A 13,150-nucleotide genomic window follows, 5' to 3' on the forward strand; every position below is an offset into this window, starting at 1 on the left:
AAATGAAGACAGGAAACTAAACAGCAGTGACGTTTGTAGGGTTACTGAAGTTGGGCTAGCTGCTATATAATGATGTGCTACGTGATCGCTAGCTACACAGCTATGTTAGCATAGCATAAACACAGTGAAGCTGGAGGACGAACGCTAACTTTTTTCCACTTGATAAAAGTTAACGTGAAGGTTCCCGATGGTTAGGGACAAATGCAATCGCATGGCAGGATGCTGTAAACGGACCAAACTTCAGTCAGGAGAACAACTGAGATAATCCATCCACAATACGAGGTTAGTCATTAATATACTGCAACAACATGGGAATAGAGCAGCTGCCAGAGAATTCAACATTAATGAATCAGAAGAATGAGTTGAGTAAAGTTTGACTTATCTGACTGTTTTGTTTCGCTTAATGCGTCTTATGATCTGAAAAATACAGTGAGTGTGTATGTGTGGACTCTCATATGATGGATTTAACTATCTCTTTTAGTTCACCTTTGTTTCAAGCAAATGATGCAAATGATAAAGATTTTCTTACTGGACTCAAATCCATGCTAAGTTTAATTTTTATGCCTCAGGATCCGATGTTACCACAGTCAGACCAGCAGCATCACTGTCAGCTGACTAATGAAGTGTAAAAATTCAAACAAATTCTGGAAAGTATCTCAAAGCTATGAAACATCAGTTTGCATTAATTGTTGAGTTGTAACTCACACAGTACCCCAACACAGAGGTGGCACCTCTAGGACCGCTCTGTGTGTTTCTACCTGTCATCTGCACATTTAACTCACAGCTCATTGTTATCATGATGTTTAACACTGTGCTGTATTCACTACCTGAATCTTTGCAGGTGAACTTAGCCTTGGGGTCACACATCCTCTTCGTGCCCTCGCATTCCTTCTCATCGCTCCCGTCCTCACAGTCCTTATCGCCGTCACAGCTCCAGCGCTCCGGGATGCAGGTCCCGTCTGTGACGCAGTGGAATTCCTCGGCACTGCACTCGATCACCGGCGGCAACACTAAACAAAATTAATTTGACAATGAATGCCTTTGAGATATACAGCAAAGTGTCACGGGCAAAAACGTCATAGTTAACTTTTATTTTAAAAGAGATCTATCGATGGCAAATATTTATTATAGTGAGCCGGGCAGTGGCGTCTATAACAGGTCAGCACCCTGAGAAGAATGAAGTTATTTCACAAGTCTTTAAGGTTTATGTCTCCAAGATATTTCTGTCTTCTTTAATCGCTTTGGTTAGTATATCACACACACGGGTTTCATCAAACAATCGGGTACGACGGCTGTATAATGTGTGTGTGTGTGTTTAGACATCCTTGTGAGGACAGGCATGCCACTATACTTGTGGGGACCAACAGTCCTTATGGGGACAAAATGCCGTCCCCACCAGTTTGAAGACATTTAAGGACAAAATGTAGTTTAAGTGTCAGGGTTACAGTTAGGTTTAGGAATTGAGGACTGAGCCTGTCATCCCCCCAACGGGTCGCCCCATCCGACCCTGGAAAAAGTTTTGGGAGGGGTTCTTTCCTCTTCCTCTTTCCTCTGCAGACCGAAGTCCGCCCTGAGGTCCTCATCTTCCTCTGATGAGCCTCGTCTTCTTTGTTCATTAGTTTTTGTCCTGTTTTGTTTGTTATTAATTTTGTGTAATTTCTTTGGCCCTGTTGGCTGGTTAGGGTTAGGCTGAGGGTCAGGGTTAGACATTCATTCTTCATGGTTAGGGTAAGGGGACAGGGAAAGCATTATGTCAGTGAGATGTCCTCACTAAGATATGAAAACGAGTGTGCGTATGTGTGTAATTGTGGAGCGCACAGTCTGTGTTTTAAGAAAGGTTGGGTGGGTAAGCAAAACTCACCCAACGATACACGACCGTGCTCACCGGAGGACCCGGGGATCAAACTACCAACCTTCTGTTGAGCAGATGACCCACCCAACCCAGCTGATCCATAGTCAGACATAGTATCTGACTCACTGGTTCAAGCTCACCTTATTGCGTATTCCATGTGTGTTAATTTGGATGTGATGGCTTAATGCTTAAATGAAAAAATAGAAAACTATTTAACAGTAGAAGCACAGCAAAGACAAATTCAACCCTCTGGGGTGAAGGCAGAATTAGACACAGGGGGAGGAGACGTTTGCAGCTCCCATCAGGAAATGGTTTGATGAATAGTCTACACATTCTAGTGACAAGCAAGCGAGCTGTGAGTTTTCTAGGAGCTTACATAAGGTTTGTGTGATAATTAGATTAAATGATTCAAGTCCTGATGGTAAAATTCCCCCGAACACAGAGCAGATAAGATTTAGTCACACAGCAGTGTGAACATGGAGTTAGTGGACTCGAGCTGATTAGCTGTTAAACTTGTAATTACAACACCTACATTTAAATGCTGATTTGAATTGCAACTAAAATCATTTGCACACTAAAATAAATATAAGTCAGCGCTCATGAAGGTGGCACAGGCAGCTCGTGTGTGATGATTTAATCTATGACAGTGTATTATAAATAGAGATGGCACGATACCACTTTTTTATGTCCGATACCGATATCATAAATTTGGATATCTGCCAATACCGATATGAATCCGATATAGTGTGTTTTTTAATCAATAAAACTGTTTTTTTAATATCTTGCTGCTTTCTGTATAAGTTCATACTCCAGTTTAAATAAACAACAACACTAAAGCTATTCTGTTATACCTGTATGCAAAAAATACACTGCACCCAAAATATTTCATAGTTCAGCAACACTGATCAATCTAATAAACTTAAACCTGCTCCATCCTCCCTATTCTGGTATTTTAAAGAGTCCTTAGCAGAAATATTAAGCAACCTAACTAATAGGGTTGCAAACTCCCAGCAAAAGAAAATAGGGAACCACCCCCCACCCTCCACCTCATGATGCTTAATCGATGTAATCAACTTTAATTTGATGCAGTGTGAAAAAAAATGCACAGAAATAAATTATTTTTCAAGAATAATTAAATAGATTCAACATCTTTCTTCAACAGAATTGCAGACTGCACAGATGGTATCTTCCCAAAGGAAAAAGTACTATAGCTTACTAGGGTATATTAGACTTAACAGTTACTACACTGTAAAATGTAATATTGTGTTTAATTAAAAATATTAAATAGGCTGGACTCAATTTTTATCAATTTGTTATTAGAACTCAATTTAAATAAGTTACCAGTACTTTTAATGCAAAAACGCTGATAAACTCCATTTATTTGAGTTGTCTTAACTTAGAAAAACTAAGTAAGCTGGAAGTTTTGCTTCTCAGTGCGGAAGGATGAAAGATGTGTTTTGAAAATGCCACGTGACTACCGTCCTCCTCCCTCTCGGATCAGTCCGTATGTTCACGGTGCATTTTTTATGGAATATGTTGAGCAAACCTGGAGAAGCGTCAGCTCAAGATATTATTGTTGTCATTGCTGTGGATCTTTACCTGATACACTGACTTGGTGAGTAAATGTTTACTCTTATTCAAACTGATTTTGTGGCTTCTCTTAGTTTAGCACCAGGTTTAAAATCTTGCTAGCTAGTTAGTGTTAGCCTAGCGTTGCTGCTGCCGCTGGGCTCATGTTACTTAAAAATTAACACCACAGCCTTAAAAACCTTACATAAAACTATGTGGTGAAATTTTCTGTTGATTGTTTGAAATAAATAAGTGAGATAAGAGCCCAGACAAAATTCTTCGGGAGGTGCAGCCGTTAGGGGTGGGGTAGGTAGGTGTGGGATGTGGGGGGTGGATAACAGAGCTCTCCGAAAATGTGGAAGCACTTTTGCAAATATGTGATATTTTGATAAATTAAGTAGATATTTGAGCATTACATAGCTACATTGTCGCCTGAAAATATCTTAAAAGGTTATTTTGTGACCCAGAAAGGGTAGTCTGGGGAAAAGGAGGATCGCATTTGTCGGCCACGGTTGTCGGAGCCTGTGCGTACTTGTAAGCGCGGCAATGGCGGAGGAGCGCCGCTGAAAAACTTGTTACTTTTTCTGGGTCACAAAATAAACTTTTAAGATATTTTCAGGCGAGAATGTAGCTGTGTAAATTTCAAATATCTGCTCGATTTATCAAGACATCACATATTTGCAAAAATGCTCCGACGTTTTCGGAGACGTCTATTTTTTTTTTTCATGCTTTGTGGCAGGTTTAGAACATCTGTGGCATCTATTAATGTCAAATCTAGCCTTTATTTAACAACATAAGCAAACTCTGTTACAATGATTGCACAGCCATTAAGGATCAAATCAGTTTCTGAAAAATGTTCTGTTTTTTCTCCCTCTGCTTGCTTCTTACTGTCTTTGAGGCTCGGGACCAGCACTCCTGCTGTTGGACAGAAAGACATCAGTAAGTGTTTTGGTTTTCCAATATATTAGCAACTGTCAGTGACATTTATATTAATCAGGCTGAACTTTAATCATACTTTAGATCCGCCTGTTTTACTTATTGTTTTATTTGTGCTTTGATTTGGGGAAGTTGTTTCTTTACTGATCTTTTCCTGTCTTCTGTTATTAGACTTGAGATATGACTGCACTGTGCTGTTGCTGGTGACCACAGTTAATTCTACAAGACATGCTGTGTAAGTAAACAAACAACAACAGTTTGGTCTGCATTTCTTGAAAGATCACATCCCCCAAACTTAGTTTAGAGGGTCTACACTGTATATAGTGAAGTCTGCAAAATTTGTTTTGTGCCAAAATCATTTTGCACATCATTAGAATGAAAGTTATTGGCCATGTTTGCATAGCCCTTTTTTAAAATGATGCTTTCATGACATTATTGTGTGTTGGGTGGTGGTCAGGGCTATCCAGACTGACAATTTGGGACATTGAATGTCACCTCTCCGGTGGGGAGGGAGCCTGAGATTGTCTAAATTGGAGTCTGTTTTATACCAAATGCAGAAAAAAATGTTTTAAGAAAGCAATTAAGTTCATGTTCCAAAATATATGATTGTTTGCTTGCAGGACAACAGGAGAGATGAGTCCTCCGTCACAGATGGTGTGGTCAGTGAAGATGGTCGCCTGCAGGTTCAAGCTCATTGCATCTCCAACCCACATCCACTGCCACTGTACTTAAGGGAAGTTAAAGACTTTCTTCTGCACCTACATTTGGATCACCTCGATCCATGACAGTCATTCAGGCAGTAATGCCTGGACTGGAAACAAGCATCCTTAAAATAATACAACATTCCAGCTCATGTGTTGGAATGGAAAACAAATGTGTTGTTTAAATTAGAGACTGCACTTGTGACAGAACAATAAATATTTTATTTTGATTATATAAGTAATGTAAGTACAAAACAAACTGTGGTAGACCTAAACTTATTTTCAGAATAATTACATCTGAGACTTTGTTTCATTGTAAGATTATAACAGTGATGGCAATATAATTGTTTGTTTTTCAGCAGAACAGTGTCCAGTATGTTGGCTGTTATACTTTGTTGTGTTTGAAAATAAAAGTTGGGCTGATTTTAACATCATTACAAAAATTGTTGTTAATTATTTTTAATCATATTCAGGTTACCACAAATTGTTTTTTCATTTAGTTGAACTTAACATGTTTGTCAGTAGGTAAACAATTAGTATTGTACAGTCAGAAATATCAAGTTATTGTTAATACTGCAGACTTGCAATGTATAAGTTGTCCTAACAGTCATCTTAAGTCAGCTTTACTTAGTTTTTTTGAGGCAACGAGTTTCCATAATTTTTTTGAGTTCTGGGAACTAACAAGGCTGTACAGTGTACTCAAAATGAGTAAGTTGCCCTAACTTGGTCATCTTACGTAAACTTGATCCAATTTTTTTGAGTTCTGGGAACAAATGAGCTTGTACAGAGTACTTAAAATAAATAAGTTGTCCTAATTTAATCATTTTTAGCTAAGCTTTACTCAATTTTTTTGAGGCAACGAGTTTCCATAATTTTTTTGAGTTCTGGGAACTAATTAGATTTTACAGTGTATATACAGTAATGGACTTCTATACATTTTACATCAGATTAAAACTTTGGGTGTAAGATTCAGATAATTATTTATTAAAAGCTAGACATTTTAAATGAGAATAAGAAAGAAAAGTATGTCTTTGTGCCCCCTTTTCCCTGTTCATGCCCTGTCGGCCCCCCTGGCTGCACTTTGCTAGATCCGCCCCTGCACAGTTACCAGCCGTCAGGTACGTAGAAAAGGATCCTGGTGTAGAAAGTAATATTAAATACATTCTAACAACAGCTTATCAAGCTTAAACGTGCTGCTGTTGTTCAGACGCTGGTTTCCTCTTTCTGGTGCAAAGTGGGCCAAAAACAGACAAGAGAGACGGACTCGCGACAGAAAAGCCGATCAGCTGATCATTGATCAGTTTCATGATTGAAGTAGCAGCAGGAGAGGGAGAGAGAGGCAGTCGCTCCATATATCGGTTGTTAAGCTTAACGTGGGAACGCTTTACAAACATTCAGAGATGAACTTACACACTTGCTTTACTTCTCTCTGGGATAACTTCCTCGGAGATGAAATGCTGGTTTGGCAGCGAGGCTACAAATACACACAGCCGCTCTATCACGTGACACACACTGCTCCAACGTGCTACGGTTATGAGCCGAGTTACGCCGTGTCGCAAGTTTTGTGAGCTGCTTTTTTGATATTTAATGGATCGGATTACATTTTTTATTTCCCTCTGATATCCGATCCAGTAATTTATGTCAGTATCGGACCGATACCGATACGTAATATTGGATCGGTCCATCTCTAATTATAAATAAACAGGTTAACACTAGCTGTTTGAACAAATGTAAGACAGGATGTGTCGGTCATTTCAAAACCTATTCATCAGCATTTTAATAAGTTGTGCATCGCTTACATGCAGGTCCACCTCTGCAGGTTAAGGTCTCGTCGCTGAGGTCACCACAGTCGTTGTCGCCGTCGCAGGCCCAGTGGTCGGGGATACAGCGGCCATTAGAGCACTGGAAGTGGGTATTGGCGCAAGACTGGATGCAGCCCACTTCATCGCTGCCGTCTCCACAGTCGTCATCTGCACACATGCACAAAAGTTCAGTGACAGAGAAACATCATTATGAACGCTGGTGGGTGTAAAGTATAAGGTATATATAATCCTGGTTAATAACACTAAACCTTAAGGGTTGTTGCTGTTGCACAATGCACTTTGATGCTGTTTTCTCTGGGCTTTGTGTGTGTTTGTGTGTGTGTGTGTTTGTGTGTGTGTGTGTTTGTTTTTCTGTCTCTGTATGAACAGACTGCAAATCAATTTCCCACTGGGGACAATAAAGTTACCACTGACCAAGGTTAGAGTCAGTTTATGCTTCCTGCACTCACCTGAATCGCAGTGCCACTCCACACTGATGCATCGTCCATTGGAGCAACTAAACTGGGTGACGGGCTCACAGGTGGGGAAAACTGCACATAAACAAACTTAAGTTCAAATTAAAGAAATATTTGCTAAATAAAGCCACAAAAAATCAGCTGTGCTTTGTAAAATTTGATACAAACAGGATGATTGCTAACATCAGGTTTGTGTCCTAAACTCAACACTATGACCTAGACTCTGAAAATTATATAAAATAAAATAAAAAAAACAAAAAACCAATACCAATAATTACATTGTTGGTAATTGTTTTTATTACATTTTTATATATAAAAAACAAACAAACATATGGAATTAGTTAGGCTTAAAGACGACAGTCTGAGTGAAAGACTTGTATCTCATAACTCTGTCGAATAAATGAAAATAATCTGTAAACTAAAAAGGTTTTTTATAGGCAGCTGCACATGTTTCAGTTATAGGAAGAAAAACAGGAAAACAAGAATGATTAAAATCATATTTTGCACATTATGGACGTCTGCACACATCACGGGGTAACTCATTCATCAGTCCTGAGATATTTCAGTCATTGTGATAAATTTTACTCGTCATGTTAAATCTTATATGAAGGTGTGTTAAAAGTGTCCATGACCAAAAACTGAAAATATTAAAAATATTAAGTATTGTTATACGTCTTTCCATACATGCATTGATACACTGGAGCAGACTTAAAGAATAACTTTAAATGATAATAACATCGATAAGCTGCAGTTTAAATATATCTGCTGGCAGCTCCCGCTTCCTGGTCGTCTTTTCTTGCAGTGACTTTCGCACATTCGTGACTGCAGGATGTTCCCAGTGTCTCACAACGCTCAGGTTTAATCTTCCCGTCTCCACCACAGCTTGGTAACCGTAGGGAGGTTTTAGTAATAGCTTTAACCTCAGCGATCTTCCAGAGATTCCCATTTGGGTTCATTTGGGACTCTTGGGTTAGCCGTTTCATCATTGTAGTTTTTTACCCATTTTACACAGTGACAAAGTGCATTATCTGACAGAACAGAAAAAAGTTGTCTGATTAAACTGATGTTAGGAAAGGAACGTCTGAATCAAAAATGATGGATTTTGAGATGTCCAGCATCCTTCTGATTCTTCTGCTGATGACACACTTTCACACTTACACTCTTACTGCTTCGATCGAGAGGGTAAAAACATCACATTCACCTGATGAACTGATCATCAGCAGGTGTGTAATATAAAAGCATTCATGTGTTGAAACAGTCTCTCCAGGAGTGGACGTCCCAGATCAGACTGTGCCAGCGGTCAGAGAAACAGCAAAAACCCAAGAGCTCCGTCTCGGTTCAACATTACGTTTCACGACGATTAGAAAAAGACTGAATAATCAAACAGTTTCCGGTGGACTCTGTGTGCTGATGACTTTGTGACAATGTCAGGTTAACGTTTTTATTCCCATCAGACACCAGCCGTGTTTCTGACTCGGAGATACGGTATATCCTGGATGCCTGAGGCTTTATTGACTTGAGTATAAAACACAGGCCTATATTTGAAATGATTTGTTGGCACGTGCTGCAGCTGACTGGAATACTTTTAGGCGCTGCAGAGGAGACAGATAATATTTCTGTCCTACAGGATGCTTTCCTCAAACATGTCAGGTTTCAGCGACGGCACATGCCTGGCTGGAATTTAACATTCGTTAAAAATGAAGACGAGACATACATAAATAATGAAGGTTTCGAGTAAACAGTGAGCATTGTTAAAAATAAAACACCGGCATCCATAAATAATGTCGGCGAACAGAGCAGCGAGCGAACCGAGCGCCCAGTAGAAGACGGTGTGTGACAACTACTAAGCTACTGACAAACAAAATCCAAATTAGTATCAATCTCTAAGGCGGCCACCACTGAGCTTCAGGTGTTCCTAAACCCACAGTAGCTCCACTGAAGCTAAGTGAGCTGCCAGAGCTGCACAGAGCAGCGCCTGCAGAGAAGTAATGCCTGAGGAAGCTCAGACAGCAGTACGGGAGAGAATATGTTTTGCTGCACAGCTTGATTATGATTGAATGAAGCCGAGCATGAACTTTAATTACTGCTTACACCCCGGCTGTTTGTGACTGCGTATTGAAGCGGCTTAGGACACACAAAGGGAGGCTGAGGCGATACAGCACGCTGCAGCATTTGGCAAACATCGATCACTGTTAAAGGCTGATTTCATACAAATAGTGATTAAAGCGAGTCTTAAAACCTTTACCCCCTTCTTTTAAACATATGCTTCCAATTCAGCATGGCTGATGAAAACGTATGAAATTTGTAGCTGCAGACACTCTTTCCCTCAATAAAAGGTTAAATACATCTTCAAAGAACTCAAAGAGCTCAAAACGCTCGGGCCATAATGGCATGCCATGTATTTTTATTATGCTTTCTAGGATTAGCCCAGAACACAGAGTACAACTTTCCCTAAGTGAAGCTGACAGATTGTATAATACCACTGAGACATGACTACAGAACAGTGAGATACTGTATGGAAGTGTGCAGCTTACCCAGCACCACCCACCTAAGCTGCTGCCATTTGTGAGGACATGTCTAGGTCTTGGTCCAGAGAACACAGCATCAATAACTGAATACCAAGTCTCTGAATAAAGCAGCGCCTTTCTAAAACGTCACAAAAATGCACAAGAATTTTGCAGTTGGAAAATGTCTTCTGAGCTTCTTCTATCTTCATGTTTTCACACTGCATTAACACTGGCCAGCAGATCAAAATCACATTCTCTCCTCTCCTTTTCCAAATCAAAGCTGTGGACATTAACCTGCTACTTTTGGGAAGCAGCCACACTAAAGGGATCGAACGAGGGACCACCGACCAGCCGGAGCTACTGCATGCAAGCAGCTGACTAAAACAAAATCCTTTACCTCAGCAGGCAGCTGGCTGACATTGTTCACCTGTGCTTTCCTGCTATCCACCCTGCATCAGTCTTCCTTTGTCTTTGAACCTCCAGCAGCTCCACAGGCAGCATCACACACATCCACACTGCACTAGCCGTGTAGGTATAGCAGCATAGACGCTGCATAGGTCTGTGTTAGCTTTGGTTTGATTTGTTTTACATAAATCTCTGTCATACTTGTCACATCGGCTGAGCTGTTTTGTTGTAATAAGAAAACCACATTTTATTAACTTATTATATTTTTAAAAGTACTTGTGTTTTTTTTTATTTCCCCTATGGTGTGCTATTAAAGAGTAATGTGAAAACAGCAGAACTTGTATCATATTATGAAGTGAGAACTGCTTAGCACATATTTTTAGCTCCAAGTGGGAACTGCATCGTATACATTTGACATTTGTAAAGAGATTTTTGAAATTTCAGCATATTAGATTTACAGCCCTGAAAGTGTTAGGTAGAGTTAAAACATCTCACTAATATTAAATGTGAGAAGTAAAGCACAGATCGTTACAGAAAATGACCCCAAATGTTTTTACTTGTGTTTAATGAAATCATTATGTTGCTGTTAATCAAACAGAGCCAACGTGAGTGACGTTTGAGTGGCGTCTGGCAAAAAGCACGCGTGACTCACCGCACGATATTTCATCAGACTTATCCCCACAGTCGTCCTCCCGATCACAGCTCCAACTGTGAGGTATACATCGTCCGTTCTGGCAGGAGAACTGGTCTGCCTGACAGGGCTGGGCTGAGGAAGAAGAAAGAGGCCACTTAATTCAATCGCACCTGCATAAGTCAGTGTAGCGGGAGCACAACAACTCTAATGGTCACTAGATCACCCAAATGTCAATGTAAGGCCAGCGCAAACCCTTTATCACTCAATCGTGCGGTTGAAGACGGCCGTGGAAAACGTGCTGTTGCTGATGGGCAGTCAGTTACGTGCTGGTGGTCACACACGTGACAGCAACTGATGTCTTGCTGATGTGGGATACGCGTGTCAATCTACCGACGGGGGAACATTCGTCATCCTCTGGCTAATGCTCATCGATCGATCCTCTGAGGATAAAAAGCTCCAGAGAAGTACGACTAATGCGATATGCTGTAAGTGTCCTCGTAGATGCTGCAAGTCTTTGATACTAGAACGCCCTTAAACAATGAGATTGATTGCACTGTACCACCGCTCCTTCACAGCCTCAAAATATTACAGTGACGGCTGCCTTGACAGCACCTGACACCAGTGTTCAAGTCTTAGAGAATAAAGCACATTTGAAGTGAGAACATTTTTATCAAAAGATGTCAGAGACAAATGTTTCATGGCCTACTGTGCAGATGAGAAGCAGCGCAAAGTTTATACAGCTGAACAGCCCTCAAAACTGATCGGAGAAGCACCCGTAACCACGCTACGTTTTCCTGAAATCACCGTTTTCACATCAGCGTTTATTCATAGAATTAATCATATTTGATAAAATGTGAAACGATTGAAAATGAGCCAGAGAGCGCAGACGAGCAGCGCTGACAGACGGCACACGACTGACGGCCAAAACTCCCCAAATCTAAACCTGACGTGAAAGCAGTCCCGTGCTTACCTGAGCAGGTGCTGTTGGACTCGTCCTCGTTGTTGCCACAGTCGTTCGTCCCATCGCAGAGCCATCGTTTGGGGATGCAGCGATTGTTGCTGCATTTGAACTGATTGAGGGGACAAGTGTGGTTGTCTGCAAAGAGTTAAAGTAAATCAGCGACTCCGTGGAAAAATAGTTAACTGGAGGTGAAAATCAATAAAACAAAATGAACAAACACAAGAATGAAAAAATGTATCTGACAAATACTGTATGTTGTAAAGTGGCAGAATCTAAACTGCTTTGATATGGATTCATATTCTTTTCATATTATTTAAGTTCATAAAGTATAAATTTTAAGTCAAGTCCAGCTATCAAACAGCAGAGCAGCGTAGCTGCACTAACAGACACGGCTGGCCAAAAACATCTGAATTCACTGAAGGAACGAGCAGATTGTAATCGGCTTTATTTTAGAACATAATAGATCTGGCTGCCATCTTTATGACCGGCTTGGGACATATCCGAGTGTTTCACAGTCACAGAGTCTCAGTTTCAATATTATTTAATATTGGACCTCTTTCTTGTGTTTATACAGTATATCTGCAGCTTTTCACTGAGACTTAATTAAGGTCACAATGTAACTAATTTCATACTGATACAACGACAAGCCGCACTAAAAACCATAAAAGGAATAATAATGTTTCAGAGTGTGAGGAATCTCATTTATGTTTCTCCTTGGTGGTTCGTCCTTTAATTGAGAGTAATGGAGTCTCTATATCATCTTTAGTGGTCTTAAGTGTATTTGTGGTTGGTTTTGGTTTTAGTGCCTGATTTTTGTTTTATTTGAGGCGACCTTCATATAAAAAAGAGAAAAAAAATCAGCACCAATATTTAACATTAACTTTGATCATTCTAACTCATTACGCCTCACCGCTCATTAATCATACTAAAGAAATGAGAGCGTTTCTCTGCATACTGTAACTCTACCCAGTGCAAAGTTCACGACTAACACAGAGACAGTGGAGGTGTTGGGTTGGTCTGTATTAAAGATCTGCTGCTGCCGTCTGAAAATCAATAATAGTTTAAAAAAGTATAAAATCCATGCTTAACCATCTAACATCGAGTTTACACAACTGATTTGTAGAAGGAAGCACGTAGAAAGGACAGACGGCAGCGTGGAGGAGGGGGAGCACTTTACACCCCGACTTCAGTGACATTTAAGAGCACAGCAGCTGACAGGCAGAGGGAATTAGCCCTGAAAAGCTTAGGCTTTGCTTGCTTGGCCGCATCACTGTGTACAGTGTCTGTTCAGACAGTGCATTTTTCAT

The 13,150-nt window shown here is 40.3% G+C and overlaps 1 protein-coding gene across 7 annotated transcripts in view; it reads right to left on the reverse strand.

The window, feature by feature from the left end:
• The window catches only part of lrp1bb (low density lipoprotein receptor-related protein 1Bb), a 255,940-nt gene that overhangs the window by 112,359 nt on the left and 130,431 nt on the right, over positions 1–13,150 (reverse strand). For all 7 annotated transcript variants that reach the window (XM_025903732.1, XM_025903731.1, XM_019353129.2 and 4 more), the window contains 5 exons: positions 11,853–11,978; positions 10,901–11,014; positions 7,331–7,411; positions 6,858–7,028; positions 828–1,010 (listed from right to left, as the gene is read on the reverse strand). In XM_025903732.1, coding sequence (XP_025759517.1) covers positions 828–1,010; positions 6,858–7,028; positions 7,331–7,411; positions 10,901–11,014; positions 11,853–11,978 — 675 coding nt within the window. The remainder of the gene's footprint in view (positions 1–827; positions 1,011–6,857; positions 7,029–7,330; positions 7,412–10,900; positions 11,015–11,852; positions 11,979–13,150) is intronic.

This window comes from Oreochromis niloticus, linkage group LG16 (assembly GCF_001858045.2).
Source record: "Oreochromis niloticus isolate F11D_XX linkage group LG16, O_niloticus_UMD_NMBU, whole genome shotgun sequence".
Classification (NCBI taxonomy): Eukaryota; Metazoa; Chordata; class Actinopteri; order Cichliformes; family Cichlidae; genus Oreochromis; species Oreochromis niloticus.